Source organism: Acartia tonsa, chromosome 5 (genome assembly GCF_053477335.1).
Source record: "Acartia tonsa isolate MP-2025a chromosome 5, ASM5347733v1, whole genome shotgun sequence".
NCBI lineage: Eukaryota > Metazoa > Arthropoda > Copepoda > Calanoida > Acartiidae > Acartia > Acartia tonsa.
The window spans coordinates 342,333-369,908 of NC_137264.1; the positions used below are offsets into that span (position 1 = coordinate 342,333).

A 27,576-nucleotide genomic window follows, 5' to 3' on the forward strand; every position below is an offset into this window, starting at 1 on the left:
TTGTTGAGATGTCAGCTGATTTATTATGTATTGTCAAAGAAGCATTAGTTTTAAAATATTTCTTGCATATTTTACAAGAGTATGGCTTCTCTTCTATATGGATCCTCTTATGACTAACTAAAGCACTTTTTTGTGAGAAAGCTTTTTCACATGTATCGCAAGAGTATGGTTTCTCTCCTGTATGGATCCTATTATGAAGAGTTAATGTACTTTGTCGTGAGAAAGCTTTTACACTCAAATCGCATTTGAATGGCTTCTCTCCAGTATGGATCGTCTTATGAACAGTTAAACTACCTTGTTGTGTAAAGGTCTTTCCACATGTATCACAGGAATATGGCTTCTCTCCTGTTTGGATCTTCTTATGAACAGTTAAGTCACCTTGTCGTAAGAAAGTCTTATTACACATATCACAAGAATATGGTTTCTCACCTGTATGAATCATCTCATGAACAGTTAAATCATCATTTGAACGGAAAGCTTTTTCACATGTATCAAAGGAGTATGGTTTATCACCTTTGTGGATCCTCTTGTGCTTGGTCAAGGTACTACCGTCTGAAAACACATTTTTACAAAAATTACATTTAAAAGGATTCTCGCCTGTATGAATTCTCATGTGTGCTATGAAACGACCAAATCGCTCTAGATTGAAAATTTCTTCCGGCAAATATAACACAACAACATGATGAACTGCACCTGAAATAAATAATATTTCATATCTTATATTCCTGAGTAGAAAAGTAAAGGATAATTCTTTGCCCTAATTATATCTTTGACTATTATATGTGCCCGAGTGGATGAAGAATATGTTTACTTGTTCATGGTTGATGGATTCTTAATTAATCTTGCACCTGAGATAAATATTCATATCTAAAGCAATTCCAGTATCCAATTTCTAATACCTGTACCCAATATAACCTAACCTAACCTGACCTAAAGTAAAACACAAATAAACAAAAGACTACCTCGAAATATAGAGGGAAAACAAATCTTATTTTAAATAAAAGAAAAAAAAGAGTTGGAATTTTTCCAGTTGCCTTTTTCCCTTAGGTATAGGTTTGTACTATATTCCAACAAAAAACACATACTCATAAATATTCCTTTAAATCATTGCAATTGTAAGCAAAAATGTTTTATATGGACAGACAGACATTTATTTACTTTAATTTTATAAAATAAAACATACCTAGGTATAATTTTTGTTTCTTTTTATGTTTCAATATTAAGATTTATAATATTTAGTCCTATTTCATTTTTTCATAATATTTAGTCTTCTTTCATTTTATATTCTGTCTGAAAATAAACATACAATTATAAGTACTAAAAAAATTTAGTTTACAAAAATTAAAGTAGGTGTATTTTAGCATTCAAGAGAAGGACAGAAAAAATATATAACAGAAACAGTATCTAAATGATTTTTAAAATTTCTATCAATTAGTATTATCAAACTTAGTTTATGGTACATTGGGTATGTACAAGGAACCCCGAATGGTTTTAACAATAACCATAAAAGGCAAACACCTATTTTTAAGATTTGTAAAAATATTATACAAATAACATTCTTTTCAAAGAATTATGATTTTTTCTTAAAAATCATTTTTGGAAAAGCAATGTTATCTACATATATTATCAAATCTTAAATACAAACATAAATAAACATAATTAATCACTTTTTAAAAGACATTTAAAACAAAATGGTAATTAAGGTCCAAGCATTTATTAAACATTTTTATTTTTATTTAGTTAAACAAATTCTTCACTCTCAATTCCTTCTTCCTCCTTTATTTCCTCTTTTATAATTACTTCCACACTCTCAGCCTCAATCTTTATAGATATAGGATCCTCATCAAGAGTTTCTTCTTCTTTTATTTCCATCTTTATATTAGCTTCACCACAACCAACAAAACTGGTAGAAGCAGAAGGTGCAACAATATTCCAACTGGACTTATGGCTCCTCTTATGTATAGTTAAATGACCTGGATGAGAGAAAGCCCTGTCACAGGTATCACAGGCGTATGGCGTCTCTCCTGTGTGGATCTTATTGTGTATGTTTAATTCACTTTGTCTCTTGAAAGTCTTTTTACATGTACCACAAGAGTATGGCTTCTCTCCTGGATGTGTCCTCTTATGGTTAGCTAAATTACTTGGTCGAGAGAAAGCCTTTTCACATGTATCACAAGAGTATGGCTTCTCTCCTGTATGGATCCTATTGTGGACAGTTAAACTACTACTTGTAAGGAAAACTTTATCACATGTGTCACATTTGAATGGCTTCATTCCTGTGTGAGTTATCATGTGTTTTGTTAAATTACCATTTGTAGAGAATTCCTTGGAGCAGATATGACACTTGTTCATGATGGATTATTAATTGTTTTTGCACCTGATATAAAAAAAAGTTTGAATTGATAAATAAGTTAAATTCAAAAAAATTATTTCAAGTCCTTATATAAATTTAACTATTATCATTTTAATTACTGATATTATTGTAACATAGACTCTATACTTAAGATGTGTCTGTTCGTTTGTTACTATGTAGGCAAAAGTATTCTAGATATACTATATAAAAACTTTCCCCCTTTCATTTATATCTTATATAGCAGGTTGTGTCTGTAGATATGCTGTGCTGTTTAATTTTATGTCATGTACTACTTGTTAAAAGCTAACTTACTTTCTTCTCAACTCAAATTTGACGTTTTATTTTTCCTTATGTAATCTTAAATCTTATTCTATTTTATATTCTACCTAAAAACAAACATATAATTATTTTTTTTACAAATCTTATCAAAATGAATATAAGATAATTCAATAATAATAAACAAGATTTTAAAAGTCTAAATTAATTTAGATAATGCTCATAAATTAAGGGATAAAAGTTTACATTAAAGCTTAAACACAAAAAAAAACACATTATATACATTAATATATTTTACCAACATTAAATCTACTGAATATTTTTGTAACAGCATTTAGTTTGTCATATTTGAATTTTATGTTCACACCATCAATAGACCTAATCCGTCCTAATCAGAATTATGTCTGGTGATTATTATGTTCAATAATGACATTAATTTCACCAAAACTTCTTGACATGTCAAGCTGATTTATTATGTATTGAAAAATCTGAACGAGAGGAATACGAATTCTTGTACAATTTACTTCATGCAACTCTTTATTTTGGACAGACAAACATACATCATATTACTTTGGCAGTTAGACATTTTTTTGCCTGAGATAATATATTACAGACACACAAACAAACACACATCTTTTGGGAGACCACTGTTTTGGAGGTAAATAAAAATAAGGGGGTAAATAAAGGACGAGAGAGCATTAACAAAAAATAGAATTAGTAAAAAAAGTAACTTCTCAGCATTTTTAAATCTTATAACCTAATTTTATCTCGAATATTGGTTTCTAAGAAGGCTTAAAGAATTACTCTTTTTTTCATATCATTTCAATTTATTTAATTTTCTGAAAAATAATGAGTATATAAGAAACATTTTAATAAAATATAGTATAGAAAGGTTTCCACAAAGTGCCTAGCGAGCATAAGCAACCACCCTCCCCCCCCCCCCGCCTTCTTATTTAGAAACAAATTAAGTGAGTTTTTTTTTCTTTATGCCTATCCACTCATGGAGCCCTACCCTGCTGGGCTTATTCAGCGGTGCTACCCTGAACCTAACTTAACCTAAAATAAAACACATAAAGAACTACCACACAACATAGAGGGGGGGGGGGGTGAAGGGGGTTTCTAAGCTCAACTAGACACTTTGTGGAAAACTTTCTTATCTGAAATAAAAGAAAAAGAATTTAAATATTTCTTGTGGCCTTTTTCCACACTACACTCCAACAAAGAAGGAAACAAACCAAACCTAGACTTATATCAAGATTTCTTAAAAGAGAGCTGAATCATTTCAGTGGTTAGCGATATCTTTTAATATAGGCAGACAGACATTTACTTACTTTCATTTGATAAAATAAAACATACCTATATTTTTATTTCTTTTTAAGTCTCAATAAAATTCAGTATTATAACATTTAGTCTTATTTCATTTTATATTCTGTCTGAAAATAAACATACAATTATTATTTTACAAGTAAGACAATTTTAATTATCAGATCTAATTAAAGATGAGAAAACGAGAAATAAATGATATGAATTAAAAACATTACATTAAATCTTAAATAACAAACATAATACAGCTCGTGCTAAATGAAGTTTACAACAAATTTGCAATAAAGGTTCACTCATTTATTAAACATTTTTACTTTTATCTACTTTAACAAATTCTTCACTCTCAATTCCTTCTTTCTCCTTTATTTCCTCTTTTATAATTTCTTCCACACTCTCAGCCTCCATCTTTATAGAGAGAGGATCCTCATCAAGAGTTTCTTCTTCTTTAATTTCTATTTTAATATCAGCTTCACCACAATCAACAAAACTGGTAGAAGCAGAAGGTGTGACAATATTCCAACTGGATTTATGGATCCTCTTATGCATAGTTAAATGACCTGGATGAGAGAAAGCCCTGTCACATGCATCACAGGCGTAAGGCGTCTCTCCTGTGTGGATCTTATTGTGTATATTTAATTCAATATGTTTCATGAAAGTCTTTTTACATGTACCACAAGAGTATGGCTTCTCTTCTTTATGGCTTTTCTTATGGTTAGTTAAATGACTTGGTTGAGAGAAAGCCTTTTCACATGTATCACAAGAGTATGGCATCTCTCCTATATGAGTCCTCTTGTGGACAGTTAAACTATTACTTGTAAGAAAAGCTTTATCACATGTATCACATTTGAATGGCTTCACTCCTGTGTGAGTTATCATGTGTCTTGTTAAATTACTATTTGAAGAGAATTCATTGGAGCAGATATGACACTTGTTCATGATGGATTATTAATTGTTCTTGCACCTGGAATAAATAATATTATTGTAACACTTATGCACAATTGAAATAACAGAGCTGTCCATCATAATGTAGGCCAACGTATTTTAGATTTGCTCCATTAAAATTACTCTATGAGAACTAATCTCCTTACATCTATATCTTATTTATTATAGCTACTCTATTCGTAGGGTGTGTCCGTAACTATATAGGTAAAAGTATTCAAGATATACTTTTATAGGAAAATTCTCCTCTCTCTTTAAAAATAATATTTTATGACAAAAAACTAATTCACCTTTATTACAGACAGACAGACATTCTACAACTTTAATATAAATATTCTGTTGCATAATATTCGTTAGGTATGTAGAAAAGAAAATTACTTTACTTTGCTAACCTAAAATTACTCGTGTTTTCTTTCTTTTTATAATCTTAGAGTCTCAATTCATTTTATATTCAGTCTGAAAATAAATAAAATAATGATTTTACAAGTAACACAATTCTAATAATGAGATCTAATTAATTGAATATAAGAAAATTAATTGGAGAACAAAAATTACATGATTTAGTTAAAATATAAATTATAATTAATTTTTACAACTTTATATAAATAAGTATTCCTCAAACTTAGGTTAGGGTAAATTGGGTATGTACATGTACAAGGTATCCCCGCAGCAGGGTTAGGGCAACACAGATTTGTGTTTAAACAATAAAGGAAACAAAGTATATAATATATATGATACTCTCTATTTAAACATTTTTAATCTAGGTTCCAATAACATTTTTTCTTCAGTATCATGATTTTGTGTTTAAAATCATTTTTAGAAAAGTTAAATAAGGGAGAGTTGCACGAAGTGCATTTAACAAATTGGGGGTACTTATAGTAGTGAACCTCTAAATGTTTTTGTAGAATATGAGATATATACTGGTTAACTATGAAGATATTTGAAATAAAAATAAATTACCAGGCAGTTTTGAGTTATTTTCAAATATGTCTAATTTGTGTAGGTAAGAACATGATTTCAGTCTTGATTTTTCCAAAATTAGTGGTAGAAATTTGAAATTTTTAAAATATATGCCCTATAAAGATAGTTTAAACCATTAAACAGGAAAAAATATGTGGTTCATTAAATTCAAGTTCAAATGCATTTTGTGCATCTACCCCTCTAAACATTTATCAAATCTTGAATACAAAAATAAATCATTAACAAAGCACTTGCTAAAAGACATTTACAACAAATGTTTATCTACTTATACAAATTCTTCCTCTTTTATAATAACTTCCACACTCTCAGCTAACTTATTGAGATGTCCAGCAGTTTTAATGTGTCTTGTAAAGTTTGATCTATCATTAAAAGATTTCTTGCATAATTCACAGGAGTATGGCTTCTCTCCTGTATGAATCCTCTTATGTTCTGCTAATACATTTTGTTTTGAGAAAGCCTTATTACATGTATCACAAGAGTACGGCTTTTCTCCTGTATGGATCCTCTTATGATCAGTTAAATGTGCATTTGTACGGAAAGCTTTTTCACATGTATCACAAGAATACGGTTTCTCTCCTGTATGGATCCTCATGTGCAATGTTAAATTACCCTTTGTAGAGAATTCCTTGTAGCAGATATGACACTTGTTCATGATGGATTTTTATTTGTTCTTGCACCTGAGATAAACATTTATTTTAGTCAATTCTTGAGTTGAAGGAATATAATAAATCTTTATTATTGTTGTAGCAGCCGTGAAAAAAGAGTGGCTGCTATTAAGAACAAGAACAAGACTACCTGAGAAGAGGTAGCCCAAGAAACAATAACTGAGAAGTCACAAGTGTGGGTTCATACTTAACTCTGCAAATATAGTTACACTACAGTCATGTACACATAGGTAACAATTTACCTAAAATAAAAAACATTTATTAATGCAATTCTTGTGTAGAAGGGAAATAATAAATCTCTATTATTATATCTATGATTGAGTGAGTGGGGGAAGATCAACCAATTAATTCTTACTTTGCCAAGCAAGCATAAGAATCACTCCCCCCCTACTTTTTTTTTATAGAAAATACGAGATATTGAGTTTTTTTTCTTGTATCGTGCTACCCTGTACCCAATATAACTGAACCTAACCCAAAGTAAAACACAAACACATAAAAAACTACTACACAATAAAGAAGAAGGGGGGGGGGGGGTTCTGATCTCAATTAGACACTTCATGGAAAGTGGAAACCTTTCTTTTCTTAAATAAAAAGAATAAGAATCGTATATTTTCTTGTGGCCTTTTACCCAGAGTTTAGTATCCGCATATTTTTGAGTCCAAGGATCCTTGGACTAAAAAAATTGCGGAAAAAATGGAAAAATCTACCTAAATTTATATAAAACCTCAGACATTCTCTTGATGAGAGCCAATCTTTAAGGTTTAGGTTCAGACTTGAAAATTAAAAGTATTTTTGACTTCGAATTAAAGAATAAATATTTTTTGAAAAATTTGGTGATTTTAATTTTATTGTCGAGGATCCGGATCCGGATTCGCACTGACCAAATTTGGATCCGCATACAATCAATGTGGATCCGAATCTCTGCTTTTACCATTAAAGATCCATACTACACTCCAATTAAAAGTAAAAAATATATACCTAGACTTATATTGAGATTCATTAAAAGATATTCTCAGTGGTTAGCAAAGTCTTTTATATGGACAGACAGAAATTTACTTACTTTAATTTGCTAAGATAAAACTTACTCTAGATTTCTGTTTCCTTTTATGTTTCTATTGAATTCAGTTTTATGATCTTAAGCCTCAATACATTTTATATTCAGTCTGAAAATAAATATAAAAATTACTTTATAAGTAACAGAATTCTAAAAAGAAGATCTAAAATAAGAAAGTGAGAAATAATTAAAAATTTAAAGAAGGTAAATAAACATTTGCAGAGAGGACAGTATCTACACGATTTAGTTGAAATATAATTAATTTTTACAATTTAAATCAAAGTCAAGCTTAGGTAAGGGTATATTGGATATGTACAGGGTAGCCCCATTGGGTTGGGGCAATGCAGATTTATGTTTAAACAATAAGATATAAGATACTGCCTATTTACACATTTTTACAAATAACATTTTATTAAAAGAATTTTCATTTTTAATTATCTTTACATTTTTTAGCAATATTATTTACACAATATAATCATCTTAAATACAAACATAAATTATATAATAAAGCACTTGCCAAAAGACATTTACAGTAAATTTTGCAAACTAGGTTTATTCATTTATCAAACATTCTTATGTTTATCTACTTAAACAAATTCTTCACTCTCAATTCCTTCTTCCTCCTTTATTTCCTTTTTTATAATTACTTCCACACTCTCAGCCTCTATCTTTATAGATATAGGATCCTCATCAAGAGTTTTTTCTTCTTTCTTCTCTAGTTTGATATTAGCTTCACCAAAATCAACGGTTAAAGCAGAAGTTGGAACTGTATTCTTAGTAGATTCTAAATTCTTGAGATGTCCAGTGGATTTATTATGTGTTGTCAGGTTTGAATTGGAGTAAAAAGATTTCTGACATAATTTACAAGAGTATGGCTTCTCAATAGTGTGGATCCTTTTATGTAAAGTTAGTAAACTTGATCGCGAGAAAGCTTTTTCACACAAATTACATTTGAATGGCTTATCACCTGTATACTATGTACTATGTATCCTCATATGACTGCAGGTTGCAGAATTATAGTGTCTGCATATTCAAATACAAGATGACTATTTTTTTGTTTTGACCAAAAAAACATACCTACCTAACATCTAGAAATTGTATGGTTGCTGTTTTGAATGCTTGCAACATTTTTTCTGGTAAGATTCATCAACAAGGGTTGATAGTCAACCTCTAGAAAATAAATACCTTCACATTTTGGCAGAATATCAAAATGCTGCTGATATATTTTTTGTAAAACATCAGTGGTAAATGAAAATATTTGATTGTTCTGGCACTGTTTCTATAAAGTTTATCATTGTAATTATAGAAACTACTTTTGCAACTTTCCTACTTTGAGTAACAATAAACAAATTATTTGAAAATCCAAACATTTTTTGCGCTAAAATGTAAAAGAAATAACATCTCAAATGATTTCAAATTATCTGATTCAGCAAGAAAAGATAAAAATACATATTTACCTTGTTTTCGCTATTCATTTCAATGATGGCTGAAAGAATCATCCTTTTTTCATCTCATTTCATTATTTTGTTTTGTCTGAAAAAAAATCAGAACAATTTGTAACAAAATAATTAGTTTTGATTTACAAAATAGGAGAATATAATTTTTAAAAAATTATCTTAAAATAACAGTAAAAGCAGAAAAAATACAGTATATACAGATTTAATTTTATAAAAAAAGTAATTAATATTAACATTGAAAATATTACAATATTTACATAATCAGGTATTTCATATAAGAAAACCTATTGTTAATTACATTGCAATCTTATGCTCAATGATATCAATTGTGTCTACTCTAACCTCATCAGAATTATGTTCACAAGAAAGAGAATCTTTATTCTGAAAATCTTCTTCTTCTATTTCCTGTTTTATAGTTTCTTCCAAATTCTCAGCCTCCATCTTTATAGAGAGAGGATCCTCATCAAGATTTTCTACTTCTTTAACCTCTATTTTTACATCAGCTTCGCCACAATCAACAAAACTGGTAGAAGCAGAATGTAGAACTGTATTCTTAGTTGATTCTAATTTCTTGAGATGTCCAGCTGATTTATTATGTGTTGCCAGGTTTGAACTAGAGTAATAAGATTTCTGGCATAATACACAAGAGTATGGCTTCTCTCCTGTATGGATCCTCTTATGTTCAGCTAATGAACTTTGTTGTGAGAAACTCTTTTCACATGTATCACAAGTGTATGGCTTCTCTCCAGTATGGGACCTCTTATGGATGGTTGAATAAGTTTGTCTTGAGAAAGTCTTTTCACATGTATCACAAGAGTATGGCTTTTCACCTGTATGAATCCTTTTGTGGGAAGTTAAAATACTTTGTTCATAGAAAGCTTTTTCACATGTATCACAAGAGTATGGCTTTTCTCCTGTATGGATCCTCTTGTGCACAGTTAGCTCACTACTTGTACGGAAAGCTTTTTCACATGTATCACAAGAGTATGGTTTCCCTCCTGTGTGGATCCTCTTATGGACAGTTAGCTGACCATTTGTGCGAAAAACTTTTTTACAGATTTGACAAGAGTAAGGCCTCTCACCAGTGTGGATTCTCATGTGATCATTAAGCTCACCTTGATAACAAAACGACTTTTCACAAAAATCACATTTTAATGTTTTTGAATGGACTCCTAAATGGATTAGAAAATACTCCTCGGGAGAGAAATACTTGAGACAGATATGACACTTCTTCATTATGGATTGTTCTTGCATCTGAAATTAAAATACATATTTAGTTTAATACATCCGATTGTTTCCCTCTATCTCTTCTATCTACTCTCCTAAGTCATATGGACGCAGACATCTATGTATATGACACACATATAGCAAGTATCATTATTCACTTTGCTGTTTGATATAATGTCCAAAAGGATAGTTGCACAAAGTGAATTTAATGAGTTTGGGTAATGAGGTTTGGTTAATAAACCTTTATTGTTTAATTTCATGTTCTTTAACATCTAATTCAAAAAGTATCTTAACAATAATTCATGATAACAATATTTTTTTTAAATGTTTATAATGCAAGGGGCTAAGCCAAAAGAAAATATTTTTAGCTTATTGTGGTTTGTTATGGACCAAATTATTCTTGTACTTGATAAAAAAAACTTACTTTGTTTCTGGACTATCGGTGATTTGTTCCTTTTTATGTTGTTAATGACCGTTTTATGATCTTGAGTCTTATTTCATTTATATTTTATCTGAAAATAAATATAAATACAAGCAACATATGTTGGATAATAATGAAATAAGGATATATAGATAAAAAAGGAATATATATGTGATAATGCTTTTTAAACATTGGAAAAGTTGCACCAAGACAACTCACATTGGATAAATAACAGGTTTATAACATGAACATCACTGACACTCTTTTAAGAATAACAAAATAATACATATATGAAGGCAAATCAAATCCTAAAATAATCTGATAAAGGGAGATCAAATGAAACAAAAGTTAAAATGGCAAAACAAAGAAATTAAATGAACAGTAATAGTTTAGTCAAATTAACAACTAAACTGTAAACATATAAAAAATGGATTCACTAAATAATCTACAATTTAAAAAGGAAACATTTGATACTCATTCCAATCCATCAAACAACTCGCGTATGTACATTAGTACTTAATGCCGCTTTTTTTTGAAAAATGCCTCAGTTATAATGTCGTCTTCAAAAATAATTACTTGAGCTATAAGGATTATCATATTAAATTACAAGAGGAGATATTTTTGCTACAATATCTTTGCAGAGAGAGGAAACAAAATTAAACCTTATGAGAATAAACAAAATTTGATTTTATGGAAGTTGAAATTTCTTTTAAAAAAAATTCTTATCAGTAAAATTTTGTGTTACATAGTACTTATCTAAAACTTAATCAATCAACAAAGAAAAAAAATAACTTTGTAGGTAAGTAATATATTGTCTTTTTATATACAACACTTTAATTTACTGAAAATTAATCTTTCTTTTCAAATGACATTCTATTTTTTGATAAAATGAATACTATCATTATATGGTTAATAATATTCAATTTCATGTTCCACAATGTCAATACTATTTATATAATCCCCATCAGGATTCTGTTCACAAGAAAGAGAATCTTTATCCAGAATTTCTTCTTCTATTTCATGTTTCATAGTTTCTGTAATATTCTCAACCTCCATGTTGATAGAGAGAGGATCATCATCAAGAGTTTCTTCTTCCTTTATCTCTAATTTTACATCAGCTTCACCACAATCAACAAAACTGGTAGAGGCAGAAGATTGAACTGTATTCTTAGTTGATTCTAATTTCTTGAGATGACCAACTGATTTATTATGCATTGAAAATTCGGAATTTGATTTATAATATTTCTTGCACATTTCACAAGAGTATGGTTTCTCTCCTGTATGAATCCTCTTGTGTACAATTAATGCACTTTGATGCGAGAAAGCCTTATGACATGTATGACAAGAGTATGGCTTCTCTCCTGTATGGATTCTCTTATGATCAACCAATGAACTTTTTTGTGAGAAAGACTTTTTACATGTATCACAAGAGTATGGCTTCTCTCCTGTATGGATCCTCTTATGGTCAGTTAAATAATCTTGTTTTGAGAAAGTCTTTTCACATGTATCACAAGAGTATGGCTTCTCTCCTGTATGGATCCTCTTATGTTCAGTTAAACTACCTCGTTGTGTAAAGGTCTTTCCACATGTATCACAAGTGTATGGCTTCTCTCCTGTATGGATTCTCCTATGGAGACTTAACTCACCATATGTACGGAAATCTTTTTTGCATGTATCACAAGAGTAGGGCTTCTCACCTGTATGAATCCTCTTATGGGCAGTTAATGTACCTTGTCGTGAAAAAGCTTTTTTACAAAAATCACATTTGAATGGCTTCTCTCCTGTATGTATTCTTACATGTCTTGTCAATTCACTCTTTTTAGAGAATTTCTTGCAGCAGATATGACAAGGGGGGGGGGGAAGTTTTGACACATTTGCGTAAACCTGGCACCCTGGCTTTATCTTTGGACTGAGAGGGTAGGTTATTAGGGATAAAATCATTCTTATATGATGAATTTCACGAAGTTTTAAGATTTTTTGGATAGGCCTCCAGGTTCCGGAGCTCCAGGCCTCCAGGTGGTCTCTGGACAGGTAAAAAAATAAAAAAATTCTTATTTGGACAGTTAGAGGTAAGTTTATAAAACAACATAACCTTCTTTTAATATATTATTTACATATTTGAAGAAAAAATTACAATCTGCCTCCAGGTTCAGGTGCTGGAGGCCTCCAGGTGGCCTCTGGACAGGTAAAAATCTAAATTTACTTATTTGAACAGTTAGAGGTAAGTTAATAAAACAACATAACCTTCTTTTAATATATCATTTAAATATTTGAAGAAAAAATTACAATTGGCCTCCAGGTTCAGGTGCTGGAGGCCTCCAGGTGGCCTCTGGACAGGTAAAAAATCAAAATTTCTTATTTGGACAGTTAGAAGTAAGTTTATAAAACAACATAACCTTTTTTTAATATATTATTTACATATTTCAAGAAAAATTACAATTGGCCTCCAGGTTCAGGTGCTGGAGGCCTCCAGGTGGCCTCTGGACAGGTAAAAAATCAAAATTTCTTATTTAAACAGTTAGAGGTAAGTCTATAAAACACCATAACCTTCTTTTAATATATTATTTAAATATTTCAAGAAAAAATTACAATTGGCCTCCAGGTTCAGGTGATGGAGGCCTCCAGGTGGCCTCTGGACAGGTAAAAAATCAAAATTTCTTATTTGAACAGTTAGAGGTAAGTTTATAAAACAACATAACCTTCTTTTAATATATTATTTAAATATTTCAAGAAAAAATTACAATTGGCCTCCAGGTTCAGGTGCTGGAGGCCTCCAGGTGGCCTCTGGACAGGTAAAAAATCAAAATGTCTTTTTTGAACAGTTAGAGGTCAACTTATAAAACAACATAACCTTCTTTTAATATATTATTTATTATATTATTATTGATTCCCAACGATCCCTAGTATAAAATATGGAAGGTAATTTGAATTTTTGATATCAATGAGGTAGGTAAGTAATATAATAAAAAAATATGTTTATTTTCAATTATTGAGGTAAATATTTTTAAGGTTATACCTGAAATACATAAATAACATTTGAAAATATGCTTACTTTGTTTTACAAGTTTACCTCTAACTGTTCAAACAAGAAATTTAGATTTTTTACCTGTCCAGAGGCCACCTGGAGGCCTGCACCACCTGAACCTGGAGGCCAATAGTAATTTTGTCTTCAAATATTTAAGTAACATATTAAAAGAAGGTTATTTTCTTTTATAAACTTACTTCTAACTGTTCAAATAAGAAATTTTGATTTTTTACCTGTCCAGAGGTCACCTGGAGGCCTGCAGCAGCTGAACCTGGAGGCCGATTGTAAATTTTCTCCAAATATGTAAGTAATATATTAAAAAAAAGGTTATTTTGTTTTATAAACTTACTTCTAACTGTTCAAATAAGAAATTTTGATTTTTTACCTGTCCAGAGGCCACCTGGAGGCCTGCAGCAGCTGAACCTGGAGGCCGATTGTAATTTTTTTCTCCAAATATGTATGTAATATATTAAAAAAAGGTTATTTTGTTTTATAAACTTACCTCTAACTGTTCAAATAAGAAATTTTGATTTTTTACCTGTCCAGTGGCCACCTGGAGGCCTCCAGCACCTGAACTTGGAGGCTGATCCTAATTTTTTCTTCAAATATGTAAGTAATATATTAAAAGAAGGTTATGTTGTTTTATAAACTTACCTCTAACTGTTTTAATAAGAAATTTAGATTTTTTACCTGTCCAGAGGCCATCTGGAGGCCTGCAGGACCTGAACCTGGAAGCCGATTGTTATTTTTTCTTCAAATATTTAAATAATATATTAAAAGAAGGTAATGTTGTTTTATAAACTTACCTCTAACTGTTCAAATTAGAAATTTAGATTTTTTACCTGTCCAGAGGCCACCTGGAGGCCTGCAGCACCTGAACCTGGAGGCCGATCCTAATTTTTTCTTCAAATATATATATAATATAGTAAAAGAAGCTTATGTTGTTTTATAAACTTACCTCTAACTGTCCAAATAAGAAATTTTGATTTTTTACCTGTCCAGAGGCCACCTGGAGGCCTCCAGCACCTGAACCTGGAGGCCGATTGTAATTTTTTCTTCAAATATGTAAATAATATATTAAAAAAAGGTTATGTTGTTTTATAAACTTACCTCTAACTGTCCAAATAAGAAATTTAGATTTTCAGGGTGGCCACAGACTTTTTTTCAAAATAGTATAAAATAGTATGCAAAAAAAAAGTAAATAGTATGCAATAGTATGTAAAATTTTTAAAAATAGTATGCAAATTTTTAAAAAATAGTATGAAATAGTATGCATTTTAAACAAAATAGTATGAAATAGCAGGCATTTAAAACACTATAGGGCCTTAAAATGTTGGTTAGCTATCAGTAATTTGAAATGTCCGTCTGTCCGTATGTCTTAGTTTGGGGGAAACGTGATTTTCTCGGCTCCTATATAAGATAAAAGGCTGAAATTTTTAGACAACATTCCCATTATTAAGGAGCACAATTAACTATACAACATCAATGGTGGTAGGACCGCTTTTTAGCAGGTTTTAGGCTATTTTTGTATTTTTCACATTTTTCTCCATATCTTTGGTGTTTATGGTCCGATTTCCAAAAAATTTTCAGTTATAGTATCAAAATTAAATTTCCTGTCGTTTCAAGAAAACAACTATGACGGTCAGACTGCCTTTAAGCAGGTTTTAGGCTATTTTTGTATTTTTCACATTTTTCTCCATATCTTTGGTGTTTATGGCCCGATTTCCGAAGTTTTTCAGTTATATATATCAAAATTAAATTTCCTGTCGTTTCAAGAAAACATCAATAGCGGTCAGACTGCCTTTTTGAAGGTTTTTGGCTATTTTTATATTTTTCCTCCTATCTTTGGTGTTTATGGTCCGCTTTTAAAAATTTTTGTAGTTAAATATATCAAAATTAAATTTCCCGTTGGTTTAAGCATCCAGTGTGTAATTTACTTTGACCGTCAGTCTGTTAGTCATAGTACTGAAATATAAATATTAAGAGATTAAAAACAAATGTTGAAAAGGTTTCGTGATTTTTTCCTAATATACATGCTTTAAACAACTAATATCTAAATTCTTATTTATTTGTTTGTGCTTCACTACTTATGGATTTTGTCATCCTTGTTGTTCATATATAGGACAATCCGGTCCAAAAGTATGTAGCGCAGCGATAACACTAAATACTGAAATAAAACTGATATACCAGATATGGCATATTTATTTAAAGTAGATCGACACATTCCAATAGTATACAATTGATTCTAAATTCTTAAAACCAGCCTATCTATGATTAGAAAGTACGTAGCATTTTTAACATTTTTCATATAGACAGTAGCTGCGCTATTTCAAGTTGTGTATGATCAATTTATACTTTTTACGTCAATATATTGTCGCGACAGGTTATGTTCAGTATATTGTTTACCTTTACTACAGCTGGGAGTTTTTTTAAGTGCTGCTTTTCTATAAATAGGTTCTCATGTATGTCCGTCCGTACGTAACGGATAGCTCTTGACGATAATTTAGATATGTTAAAGTTGTCCTATTGTTTTCAAACTGCATTATATGATGTCCGAAACCGTTAGATACTTTATAATTATTGTCAGTATGATTTAATTATGATTCAAAGGAAGATTAGCCACAATTTTATGAACAATTATTTTTAGTTTAATTTTTATCCTATAATATAAGTAGTAGGTAAGTTTGTTTTTCTAAAGCCAAAAGTATGTTGGTCCTAATCGGTTATACTTTTCAGCTAAGCTCATAAAAAACTTGGTTGGTTTTAAGCTATTTTCCTGAGGCGAGGGGCGAAGCAACAAGTGTTATGTAATTGATAACTCAACCCTATCATCTAATTGCAAAAGGGGGGGGGGGGGGGAGAAATGTGGTGACTCGTCACACGTGACACGACATACCAGCAATTTTATTTTGGGTGCTACTCCCTTAGTTTTAGAGATAATTGGGTGAAATATTTTTGGTTGTGTCACTAATTACCCCAAGTTTTGGTATCTTTCAAAAAAGAAATCTTTACATTGAATGTAGAAATACCAATAACTTTCAATAAAGGTACAACAATCTGAACTGAAAGAAGCGATTTTGCCGTATTTTCACAGTAGCATTTGATAGGTTATTTTAGGTTAGGTAAGTGTTAATGATTGCCCCGCAGGGTTAGAGCCCCCCGCAGGGACTAGAAATAGGAGAAAAGATACTGTGAAAATGCGATGAAACCTGCTACTTGGCTTTCTTTTCATGATCAAAAAAATCAGTTTGTTTTAGTTACCTAAAAATTGAAGATTTATCTGAAATCCAAAGAAATAGTGGAAATAGTATGCAATTTTGGACAATAGTGGAAATAGCATATTTTTTTGGAATAGTTTGCATAGTATGCAAAAATAGTGGAAATAGTGGATATAGTGGAAATAGTATGTTTGTGGCCAGCCTGGATTTTTTACCTGTCCAGAGGCCACCTGGAGGCCTCCAGCACCTGAACCTGGAGGCCGATTGTAATTTTTTCTTCAAATATGTAAATAATATATTAAAAGAAGGTTATGTTGTTTTATAAACTTACCTCTAACTGTCCAAATAAGAAATTTTTTATTTTTTTACCTGTCCAGAGACCACCTGGAGGCCTGGAGCTCCGGAACCTGGAGGCCTATCCAAAAAATCTTAAAACTTCGTGAAATTCATCATATAAGAATGATTTTATCCCTAATAACCTACCCTCTCAGTCCAAAGATAAAGCCAGGGTGCCAGGTTTACGCAAATGTGTCAAAACTTCCCCCCCCCCCCCTTGTTCATGATGGTTTCTTAATTGTTCTTGCACCTGAAATAAATTATATTTAATGTTATAATTGTGTAGAATTGGAAAAATAATTTTAAAGCATTTTTAATTTTCAATAATCATTTCAAATACTAGAATTCTAGAATCTGATATACCTTCTGTATGAAAACTCCCCTCTCACACTTATTCTTATCCCACTTTCTCTTCTATCTACTCACATGTACATGACTATAGCATTATTAATTGATCTACTTTTGATGTTTTATTCAATGTCCATCTTTAGATTTTATTTAAAACACATACTATAAAAGAAACCATCCCAAACCCCAACTGTTTGAATATTTTGATTACAGAAAACTAAATCAATTCTATCACAGACAGACAGACATCCTACATCATTAATACTAAGATTCCAAAGATTCTGCTACATATAATATTCGTTTTATGGAAAACTAACTTACTTTACTTTATAAACTCAAATCACCCGCGTTTTCTTTCTTTGCATAATCTCAGAGTCTCAATTCATTTTAAATTTAGTCTAAAAATAAATATAATTATAATTTTACATGTAACATAATTCTAATAATGAGATCCGACTAATTGAATATAAGAAAATTTAAAAATTAAAGTAGGTAGAAAACTTTTGCACTAAAGAACAGAAAAATGTATAAACTGAAACAGTATCTAAATGATTTTGTTGAAATAAAATTAAATTTTACAATTTTTTATCAATCAATATTCCTTAAACTTAGGTTAGGGTAAATTGGTTTTGTACAGGGGCGCAGGGTTATGGCAACGCAGATTTTTGTTTAAACAATAAAGGAAACAAAGTATATATGATACTAGTCTTCTTGTTTAAACATTTTAAAATTTTTAGGGGTTATTTAGGTGCCAATAACATTTTTTTTCAGTATCAGGATTTTTTGTTAAAAATCATTTTTAGAAAAGTAATATAAGGGACAGTTGCACGAAGTGCATTTAACGAGTTCCCCCTTAAAGTAGTGAACCTCTAAATGTTTTTGTAAAATAGGAGATATATACTGGTTAACTATGAAGATATTTGAAATAAAATAAATTACCAGGCAGAATTGAGATACTTTCCTAAATCTCTAATTTGTGTAAGTAAAAATCACTATTTCAGTCTTGATTTTTTTAAAACTAGTGGTTGGTAATTGAAATTTTTTAAATATATGCCCTATAAGGAAAGTTTAAACAATTAAACAGGAAAAAATATGTTGTTTAATAAATTCAAGTTAAATGCATTTCGTGCATCTACTCCTTTATTTATCAAATCCTAAAAAAATAAATTTTTAACAAAGCACTTGCTAAAAGACATTTATAACAAATGTTTATCCAAATTCTTCCTCTTCTATAATTACTTCCACACTTTCAGCCTCTATCTTTATAAAGATAAGATCTTCATCAAGAGTTTCTTCTACTTCCTTCTCTAGTTTGATGTTAGCTTCACCACAATCAACAAAACTGTTAGATGAAGAAGGTGAAACTAAATTCATAGTAGATTTTAACTTATTGAGATGTCCAGCAGATTTAAGGTGTCTTGTCAAGTTCGATCTATCATTAAAAGATTTCTTGCATAATTCACAGGAGTATGGTTTCTCTCCTGTATGAATCCTCTTATGTTCAGCTAATACACTTTGTTTTGAGAAAGCCTTATTACATGTATCACAAGAGTATGGCTTTTCTCCTGTATGGATCATCTTATGACCAGTTAAATGTCCATTCGTACGGAAAGCTTTTTCGCATATATCACAAGAATATGGTTTTTCTCCTGTATGGATCCTCATGTGCAATGTTAAATTACCCTTTGTAGAGAATTCCTTGTAGCAGATATGACACTTGTTCATGATGGATTTTTATTTGTTCTTGCACCTGAGATAAACATTTATTTTAGGCAATTCTTGAGTTGAAGGAATATAATAAATCTTTATTATTGTATCTTTGAATGATCAATCAAATTAATTCTTACTTTGCACTCTGAAACTCCCATCTACTTTTTAAAAAAATTATGAGATATTGAGTTTTTTTCTTGAATCATGCTACCCTGTACCCAATATAACCTAGCCTAACCCAAAGTAAAACACAAACACAATAAAGAAGAAGGGGGGGGGGGTCTGATATCAATTTGACACTTCATGGAAACCTTTATTTTCTTAAATAAAAAGAATAAGAATCGTATATTTTCTTGTGGCCTTTTACCATTAAAGATCCATACTACACTCCAATTAAAAGTAAAAAATATATACCTAGACTTATATTGAGATTCATTAAAAGATAACTGAATAATTCTCAGTGGTTAGCAAAGTCTTTTATATGGACAGACAGACATTTACTTACTTCAATTTGCTAAGATAAAACTTACTTTAGTTTTTTCCTTTTATGTTTCTATTGAATTCAGTTTTATGATCTTAAGCCTCAATACATTTTATATTCAGTCTGAAAATAAATATAAAAATTACTTTATAAGTAACAGAATTCTATAAAGAAGATCTAAAATAATAAAATGAGAAATAATTAAAATTTAAAGAAGGTAAATATACATTTGCAGAGAGGACAGAAAATTTTTAAACAGTATCTACACGATTTAGTTGAAATATAATTAATTTTTACAATTTTTAAATCAAAGTCAAACTTAGGTAAGGGTATATTGGATATGTACAAGGTAGCCCCACAAGGTTGGGGCAACGCAGATTTATGCTTAAACAATAAACAATAAAGCAAACAAAGTAATATATAAAATTTACAAAGTTTTTTTTTCGATGAATTATGATTTTAATTAACTTTAAATTTGATTTTGGAGAAGTAATATTATATACACATTTTTCAAATCTTAAATAAAAACATAATTAAGCACTTGTTAAAAGACATTTACAACAAATTTACAAACTTGGTTCATTAATTTATCAAACATTTTTATTTTTATCTAATTAAAAAAATTCTTTACTCTCAATTCCTTCTTCCTCTTTTATATTTACTTCCACACTCTCAGCCTCTATGTTGATACACCGAGGATCCTCATCAGGAGTTTCTTCTTTTTTTGTCTCAAGTTTTACATCAGCTTCAACACAATCAACAAAACTGGTAGAAGCAGATGGTGGAACTGTTAATTCTAAATTAAGAAGATGTCCAGCTGATTTTTTATGTTGTGTCAGTTCTGAGTTTGAGTAATAAGATTTCTAGCATAAATCACATGAGTATGGCTTATCACCTCTGTGGATTCTTTTATGGACAGTTAACTCACTATTTGTATGGAAAGCTTTTTCACATGTATTACATTGGAAAGGCCTTTCTCCTGTATGTATCCTTTCATGTAAAGTAAATGTACTTGGTCGTGTGAAAGCTTTTTCACACAAATAACATTTGAATGGCTTATCGCCTGTATGAATTCTCATGTGCATTGTTAAATCACTGCTTTTTGTAAATGCTTTTTCACATAATTTACATTTAAATGGTGTCCTTTATGTATTCTCATTTTGAGAGAATTACTTGAAGCAGATATGACAATTGTTCATGGTGGAATAATTCTGGAATTCTGGAATAATATTAACTCTCAATGAAAACAATTTATGTAAAAAGAAAATATACCCCAGAATCAGATGAGAGTCTAGGGTATTTCAAGAACTTTTCAATATTATGACTTTGTAGAAAAAGTATCAAAACTCTACTCCTTATATCCATATCTTATTTATATATGGTCACTTATTCGTCTTTTTGATAATACATAACAAATTTCAAACACTTACTCAAATTTATCATTGTACTTGTTAAGTATAAACTAACTTACCTACTTTTTTTTAACTCAAAATTGAAGATTTTTTCCTCCTTATGTTTCAATTGACTTTAGCTTTGCAATCTTGAGTCTAATTTCATTTTATATTCTGTCTGAAAAACAATATTATTATTAAAATGTGTATTTGAGGCTTGTGACTCAAGGGACTGACTGGAAGATTTCTTCATGGCTCATGCATGCATCAGCTGCATCTACATACCCTTGGTTGGTTAATGAGTACCTATTTTTGATCAATAGGCATGTAAAAAAAACATTGGCCTTAGCTTCTCTGCAAAGATCATAATTTATTAGTGATTTAATTTGGGACACCTGCCATACTCAGAAAGGTGAGGTAATAGTAAGGAGCTGTATGAAAACATATCAAGAACTTATGTGCATAAACATGGAGCTTGAGCTAGCCAAAAGGACCTAATGAAAAACATTATGAAAACTATAGTCTATTAAAGTCTTAGGGTTACCTAGGTAGCTAATAATAATATTAAAATTGAGGTTTGAGAGGTGTCTATACAAATACAGGTACCAAGCTAATAAAACATTGAGAATATGGATGGAGAGGTGTATGAAAAATAAGGGATTTTCCTCATCTCTGCTCTTTATTCCTAAAAGTGTTCTATTCAAAATGGAACACCTGCCATACTCAATAAGTCCAGGGTGATGTAATAATTTAGTGGCTTCCACAAGTAACATCTGTGCTTGCCAATATTACTGTATATCTTAATCCAAACACAAGAGAATTAGGACTAATCATCATATGGAAGTTTTCAAAATATGAATCTAAAGATTTATAAGACTAATTTGTGGTTGTTTAGGTTGCCATTTTAGAAAAATAATTGCAAGCATAATCACCAGAAAACTGTTATACATTAGTATTTCATAGGTAAAAAAATAATAAAAAAATATAGGCGGCACTAAAGAATTTGTCAAGCTGTTTTGAGGAAAATGTTACATATTTAAAAGATGCATATATCACTTGGTGTTATAAAAACAACATGGTAAAAATTTCAATTAACTTATTTATATGCTCTATAAACACATATGAAATATTAGAAATATTGTGTTTACTAATCTATATCCAATGTAATTATTGCAAATGTCCCTTTTGATAATAAGAACATATTTAAATCTCTTTACTTATTTACTTACCTAGGTATTGTGTATGCAAGGGTCATGATTCAGCAAATCAAATCCATATAAAATTATTAAAAATTTGTTTTGCTCTGTAACTAAATGGAAGTGGGAAAGAAAGAGGGGGGGGGGGTGGAAGAAAGAAGTTGGTTGTGGTGAAATTCTTACTTACTCAGAATCACTGTCCCTGAATGTATGTCTTAACAAGATCACATTGTAATAATTAGCAGCAATTTTTTACATTATCAATGGTTTGATACCAGAAAAACATACATTTCTTTTTCTAATATTTTTTTTTCAATTATACATACAATAAACCCCCCTCTTAATTATTTCAGTAAACTGATGTGAATGTTTCTTTCTCTGTAAGTTTTGCTTTATATTAAAAATTTAAATGAATAAGAAATTAAATATTTATAAATTATAATGATAATAATTAAATTTTTTTTTAAAAAATAAACATTTGTGATGTTAAAATAATCTAAAATTAGATATTCCTTCCTGTTATATTTGTCTAACCATAAATTATAATTAATTCGTCACAAAAATAAGCATATTCTACAATTATACATTTGTTTTGTTATTTAAATTGTTTTGAAAAATGCTCTGTTTATTTTCTTCGTACAAATGCCGCACTCTCTATTTTGTATTAAATGTCGTCTTTAAAAAACGTTTGGTCGAAATATTCTATGACATGTTTTCCCACAAAACATTATATCTTTTTTGATAAATTTTTCTTAATTTCTTTAGACAAATAAATTTAATTTGCTGTGTATATAGTTAAAATACAATTTTAAATCAAATTATAAATGATATTTGGATTTATTATTCTTTTATTTTAAAAATGCAAAAGGAATTTTTAACATAGTTTTATATGTAATCAAAGACGACATTTAAAAAATGGCATAAAGTGCGGCATTTGAGCATTGTTTATAAACAAATATTTTGAATTACTATTAACTGTTATTGTTCACAAATAAATCAATGAAAATAACATATATGATAAGCAGCAGAAAGATAAAAAGTGCTTTTAAAATAAATAAAATTTTAAGTTTTAAAAGTTTTTTTTTTTAAATTGGAAACTTCTAGTGAAATGGCTTATTAAGTTCAGCAAATACAAATAATATTTAACAATGAATACACAGTGGCCTTAGCGTATCTTTGGCTTAAAAATCTTGACCTTAACAGTTGAAACTGTCATAACTTTTTTATTTTTAGGAGTTATGACTTAATTTTTTCCTTTTACAAAATGGGATTGCATGTATTTTGATAGGAAAATTTAAAAATATAAATTATTTCATCAATTCTACTGTTGTTTTACCAAGATATTCAAATTTTTGATGAAAAAATCGTATTGTTTTACTCAACGCAGAAATTCAGACACATTGCTCAAAAATTTGAAAATTTGAAGTGCAAGTAATACTTGAGTTACAAGAAATCTAAAATATGTTTTGGAAAGGTCTTAAAAATGTCTAAAACATTTGGTTTAAATTTTAAAAATATTGCCCACCCCCAAGCCGCCAGGGGGGAAAAAACGAAACGGTAAGAAAAAGTATGCCTCATATGGGGTGAGATGGGGTGAATGAGATTTTGCACACTCATTATTAAGCATGTCTTGTTGCCGCGTTTTGCTGCGTATAATTGTAGCACTATTTTTGGGCTAATAGTAACCGCTCAAAAATACCTTATATTTAAGTACTTCCAATTGCCCTAAAAAAATTTAAATATTAATTTTTTCTATGAAAAACAATAAATGAGGCCATAATTAAATTATTTATGCAAAAAAATTATTAATTTATCTTAAATAAGACCAAAGATATTATATTTAGTTATGAAACAATTATTTGAATAATAAGAAACAAAGCATAATTTGGTCAGAAATGGTATAGCAAGACAACTTTTTAAGTTGGGTGCACAGGCTTTTACCAATCTTATATCTCAATCATATATAATCCTTTTGAAAATGTAGGACAGACCTGCATTTAAGGGGGGGGGAGGGTGGTGTAAAACAGGATATTTTGAAAGCTAATAAATGTTCTAATTAAAAAAGTTTAACCAACTTCAATACATTCTCAATCTCAGAAGTTTAATTAGTTAGGTACCTATGCCCTTTTTGTATATATATGCATACAGCAAATATCATATATATATTATCTGTAGCTGGGTAGTCTGAATTAGTACATTATAACTTTTCTGTTAGGGTAAAATATTGTTAGGTGAGCGTGCCTTCTTTTTAGTTTATGGAAGTGTGGATGTAGTTGTAAGATGACAACATTCTCTGGTTTCCTCCTCTAACCAATTAAAGATATGTCAGCCATTTGGCCATTTAGCCTCAAATATTTTACTGAATAATGACTTTTTGAGAATAGGTACCTAGGTAATATTTTTTTGTTTAAATACATGGAGTACAGCTAATCCAATTTTATGTCTTCTTAATCCTATAGTAAACAGTAATATCTTGAAAATTAATGTTCAAAATTATTATACTTTTCAGTGAAGCTGTAAAAATCTCAAGGAGTGTAGGCTATTTATCTAATAGTATAAGTTGCAATTTACATTCACAACCACAGGTTTATCTCTACTTTTCCCAGCCAGCTTCTAAAAGTAGTTTCTATAATTGCAATAGTAAATATTCAAATATTGACTTGTTTGAAACATTACAAGTGTTAAGTACTATTAGGGAAATTCTTATGAAAACAAAAGTTTAGCCCAGATGATTAAAAATTGTCTAATTTGGCGAATAAAGGCAAAAAATTCGGCTGGAAACGGCGGTTTTTGGCAGGAGCGGCTTTTGATGATTGTAGCCATTAAATTATTACAAAAAAGCAGATCCATACAGGTGTGTAGCTATTCAAATGTTATTTATGTGTGATATCTCCTGAAAATAGGAAGCTAATCTTTAATCCAAAGTAGAACACTGTCGATCCATCTGTCAGTCTAAAGCTTAAGATCCTTCTAATCTATGCAGAAAAAATGTCCTCGTTATTTTTGATGATCTATCTCTTGTTCATAAAATATCTTGGGATATAATTATCCATTGATGGTAAAGATTGTGTTAGTAAGTATCTCATTTAATTTATTTTCAGACTAAATGTAATATGAAATAAGACTCAAGATTATAAAACTAAAGTCAGTAGAAACATAGAGATAAAGAAAAGACAAGTAAATTGAGTTTAGCAAATAAAAGTAAGTTAGCTTTTTTATATATAAAAACAAGTTTGAAAACATCCATAAAAGCAATGTAATTTAATATCAGATTGTTGGACATACAAAAATTTCTTGAATAGATGAAAAAGTTTTAAGAATAAAGTTACATTTTTAGTACTTGATAATAGGGATGCTTTGCTTACAACAATCTACATCGTTGTCCTAGGAATTATCTTTAAAAAAATCATATGAGTAAAAAATCAACATATTTTAAATTTTTATGTACAGAAATACTGGTAACAATTATAGAGTTGCTATGCTAGTTAAGATATTGATATAAGGAGAAAGTTTTCATAAAATACTAATTCCTACGTGTTGAAGGGCCTTCAGACATGATCTTAAATAAATCTTAAATTAATAAAAATGAAATGTTTTAAAACTGATGATAAATAATTGAAATTATTATCTTTAAATGTAAACTGGTATTACTATAAATATTATTTATTCCAGGTGCAAGATCAATTAATAATCCATCATGAACAAGTGTCATATCTGCTGCAAGGAATTCTCTACAAACGGTAGTTTAATAAGACACATGAGAATTCATACAGGAGAGAAGCCATTTAAATGTGATCTTTGTGAAAAGACATTTTCAGAAAGTGGTAACTTAACTAAGCATGAAAAAATTCATACAGGAGAGAAGCCATACTCGTGTGAAATATGTGAAAAAGCTTTCCGTACAAAGTATGATTTGAATCATCATTTTACTGAGCATGGTGAGCCATTAACTCTACACAAGTGTAATATCTGCTGCAAGGAATTCTCTACAAAGAGTAGTTTAACAAGACACCTGAGAATTCATACAGGAGAGAAGCCATTCAAATGTGATTTTTGTGAAAATGCATTTACACTACAACAACATTTGGTAAGTCATATGAGGATCCATACAGGTGATAAGCCATTCAAATGTAATTTGTGTAAAAAAGCTTTCTCACGATCAAGTTTATTAACTTTACATAAAAGGATCCACACCAGTGAGAAGCCATACTCTTGTGACTTATGTCAGAAATCTTTTTACTCCAGTTCAAACCTGACAACGCATAATAAATCCACTGGACATCTCAAGAACTTAGAATCTACTAAGAATACAGTTCCAACTTCTGCTTCTACCAGTTTTGCTGATTGTGGTAAAGCTAATATCAAACTAGAGAAGAAAGATGAAGAAACTCTTGATGAGGATCCTATATCTATAAAGATAGAGGCTGAGAGTGTGGAAGTCATTATAAAAGAGGAAATAAAGGAGGAAGAAGGAATTGAGAGTGAAGAATCTGATTAAGTAGATAAACATAAAAATGTTTGATAAATGAATGAACCTAGTTTGCGAATTTGTTGTAAATGTCTGTTAGCAAGTGCTTTGTTTTTATTTAAGATTTGATGTAATGTGTAAATGATATTACTTCTCTAAAATCAATTCTAAAGAAAAAATCATAATTCTTTGAAAAAATGTTATTCGTAAAAATGTGTAAATAGGTAGTATCTTATATATTTTGTTTGCTTTATTGTTTAAACATAAATATGTGTAGTCCTAACCCTTCAGGGCTATCTTGTATATACCCAATTAACCCTAACCTAAGTTTGAGGAATACTAATTGATATAATATTGTAAATATTAATTGCATTTCCACTAAATCATTTAGTTACCGTTTCTGTTTATACATTTTTCTATCCTATTGAGCAAGGTATTTCTACCATTTCTAATTTTTATTATTTCTTATTTTAGATTAGTTCTTATAATTAGAATTGCATTACTTGTAATATTATTTTTATATTTATTTTAGACTGAATATAAAATGAATTGAGACTCTACAATTATAAAAAGAAAGAACAAAGTAATTTGAGTTTAGCAAAGTAAAGTAAGTTAGGTTCCTATATTACAAATATTAGTATTAATGATGTAGGATGTCTGTCTGTAATAAAAGTTAATTAGTTTTCTGCAATAAAATTATTATTTAA

The 27,576-nt window shown here is 29.8% G+C and overlaps 4 protein-coding genes and 1 long non-coding RNA gene across 9 annotated transcripts; 1 reads left to right on the forward strand and 4 right to left on the reverse strand.

Moving 5' to 3' along the window:
- Positions 1-1,327: 1,327 nt before the first annotated feature.
- On the reverse strand, positions 1,328-4,064 carry LOC145318461 (uncharacterized). Of its 3 annotated transcripts, XM_080159732.1 has the most exons (3): positions 3,986-4,064; positions 2,666-2,739; positions 1,328-2,377 (listed from the first exon to the last, which is right to left on the reverse strand). In XM_080159732.1, the coding sequence occupies exon 3, from the start codon at positions 2,350-2,352 to the stop codon at positions 1,741-1,743; it is 612 nt and encodes a 203-aa protein (XP_080015858.1). In that variant the 5' UTR covers positions 2,353-2,377; positions 2,666-2,739; positions 3,986-4,064; the 3' UTR covers positions 1,328-1,740. The 3 variants fall into 3 exon arrangements, with proteins under 3 accessions (XP_080015858.1, XP_080015859.1, XP_080015860.1); XM_080159733.1 differs by lacking the exon at positions 2,666-2,739; XM_080159734.1 differs by lacking the exons at positions 2,666-2,739; positions 3,986-4,064 and adding an exon at positions 3,387-3,470.
- Positions 4,064-5,349, reverse strand: LOC145318460 (uncharacterized). 3 transcript variants are annotated; one of them, XM_080159729.1, is made up of 2 exons: positions 5,284-5,349; positions 4,064-4,913 (listed from the first exon to the last, which is right to left on the reverse strand). In XM_080159729.1, the coding sequence occupies exon 2, from the start codon at positions 4,886-4,888 to the stop codon at positions 4,253-4,255; it is 636 nt and encodes a 211-aa protein (XP_080015855.1). In that variant the 5' UTR covers positions 4,889-4,913; positions 5,284-5,349; the 3' UTR covers positions 4,064-4,252. The 3 variants fall into 3 exon arrangements, with proteins under 3 accessions (XP_080015855.1, XP_080015856.1, XP_080015857.1); XM_080159730.1 differs by having other exon boundaries at positions 5,275-5,349; XM_080159731.1 differs by having other exon boundaries at positions 5,270-5,349.
- A 547-nt stretch (positions 5,350-5,896) lies between these two features.
- On the reverse strand, positions 5,897-7,702 carry LOC145318463 (uncharacterized). The gene is made up of 3 exons (XR_013879343.1): positions 7,623-7,702; positions 6,668-6,779; positions 5,897-6,549 (listed from the first exon to the last, which is right to left on the reverse strand). It is a non-coding gene; the product is annotated as an uncharacterized LOC145318463 (long non-coding RNA).
- A 1,484-nt stretch (positions 7,703-9,186) lies between these two features.
- On the reverse strand, positions 9,187-13,732 carry LOC145319872 (uncharacterized). The gene is made up of 3 exons (XM_080162277.1): positions 13,713-13,732; positions 11,612-12,605; positions 9,187-10,302 (listed from the first exon to the last, which is right to left on the reverse strand). Exons 1-3 carry the CDS (start codon positions 13,730-13,732, stop codon positions 9,343-9,345), a joined length of 1,974 nt encoding a protein of 657 aa, XP_080018403.1. The 3' UTR covers positions 9,187-9,342.
- An 11,768-nt stretch (positions 13,733-25,500) lies between these two features.
- Positions 25,501-27,307, forward strand: LOC145320030 (uncharacterized). The gene is made up of 2 exons (XM_080162471.1): positions 25,501-25,602; positions 26,074-27,307. Exon 2 carries the CDS (start codon positions 26,099-26,101, stop codon positions 26,897-26,899), a length of 801 nt encoding a protein of 266 aa, XP_080018597.1. The 5' UTR covers positions 25,501-25,602; positions 26,074-26,098; the 3' UTR covers positions 26,900-27,307.
- Positions 27,308-27,576: the final 269 nt, after the last annotated feature.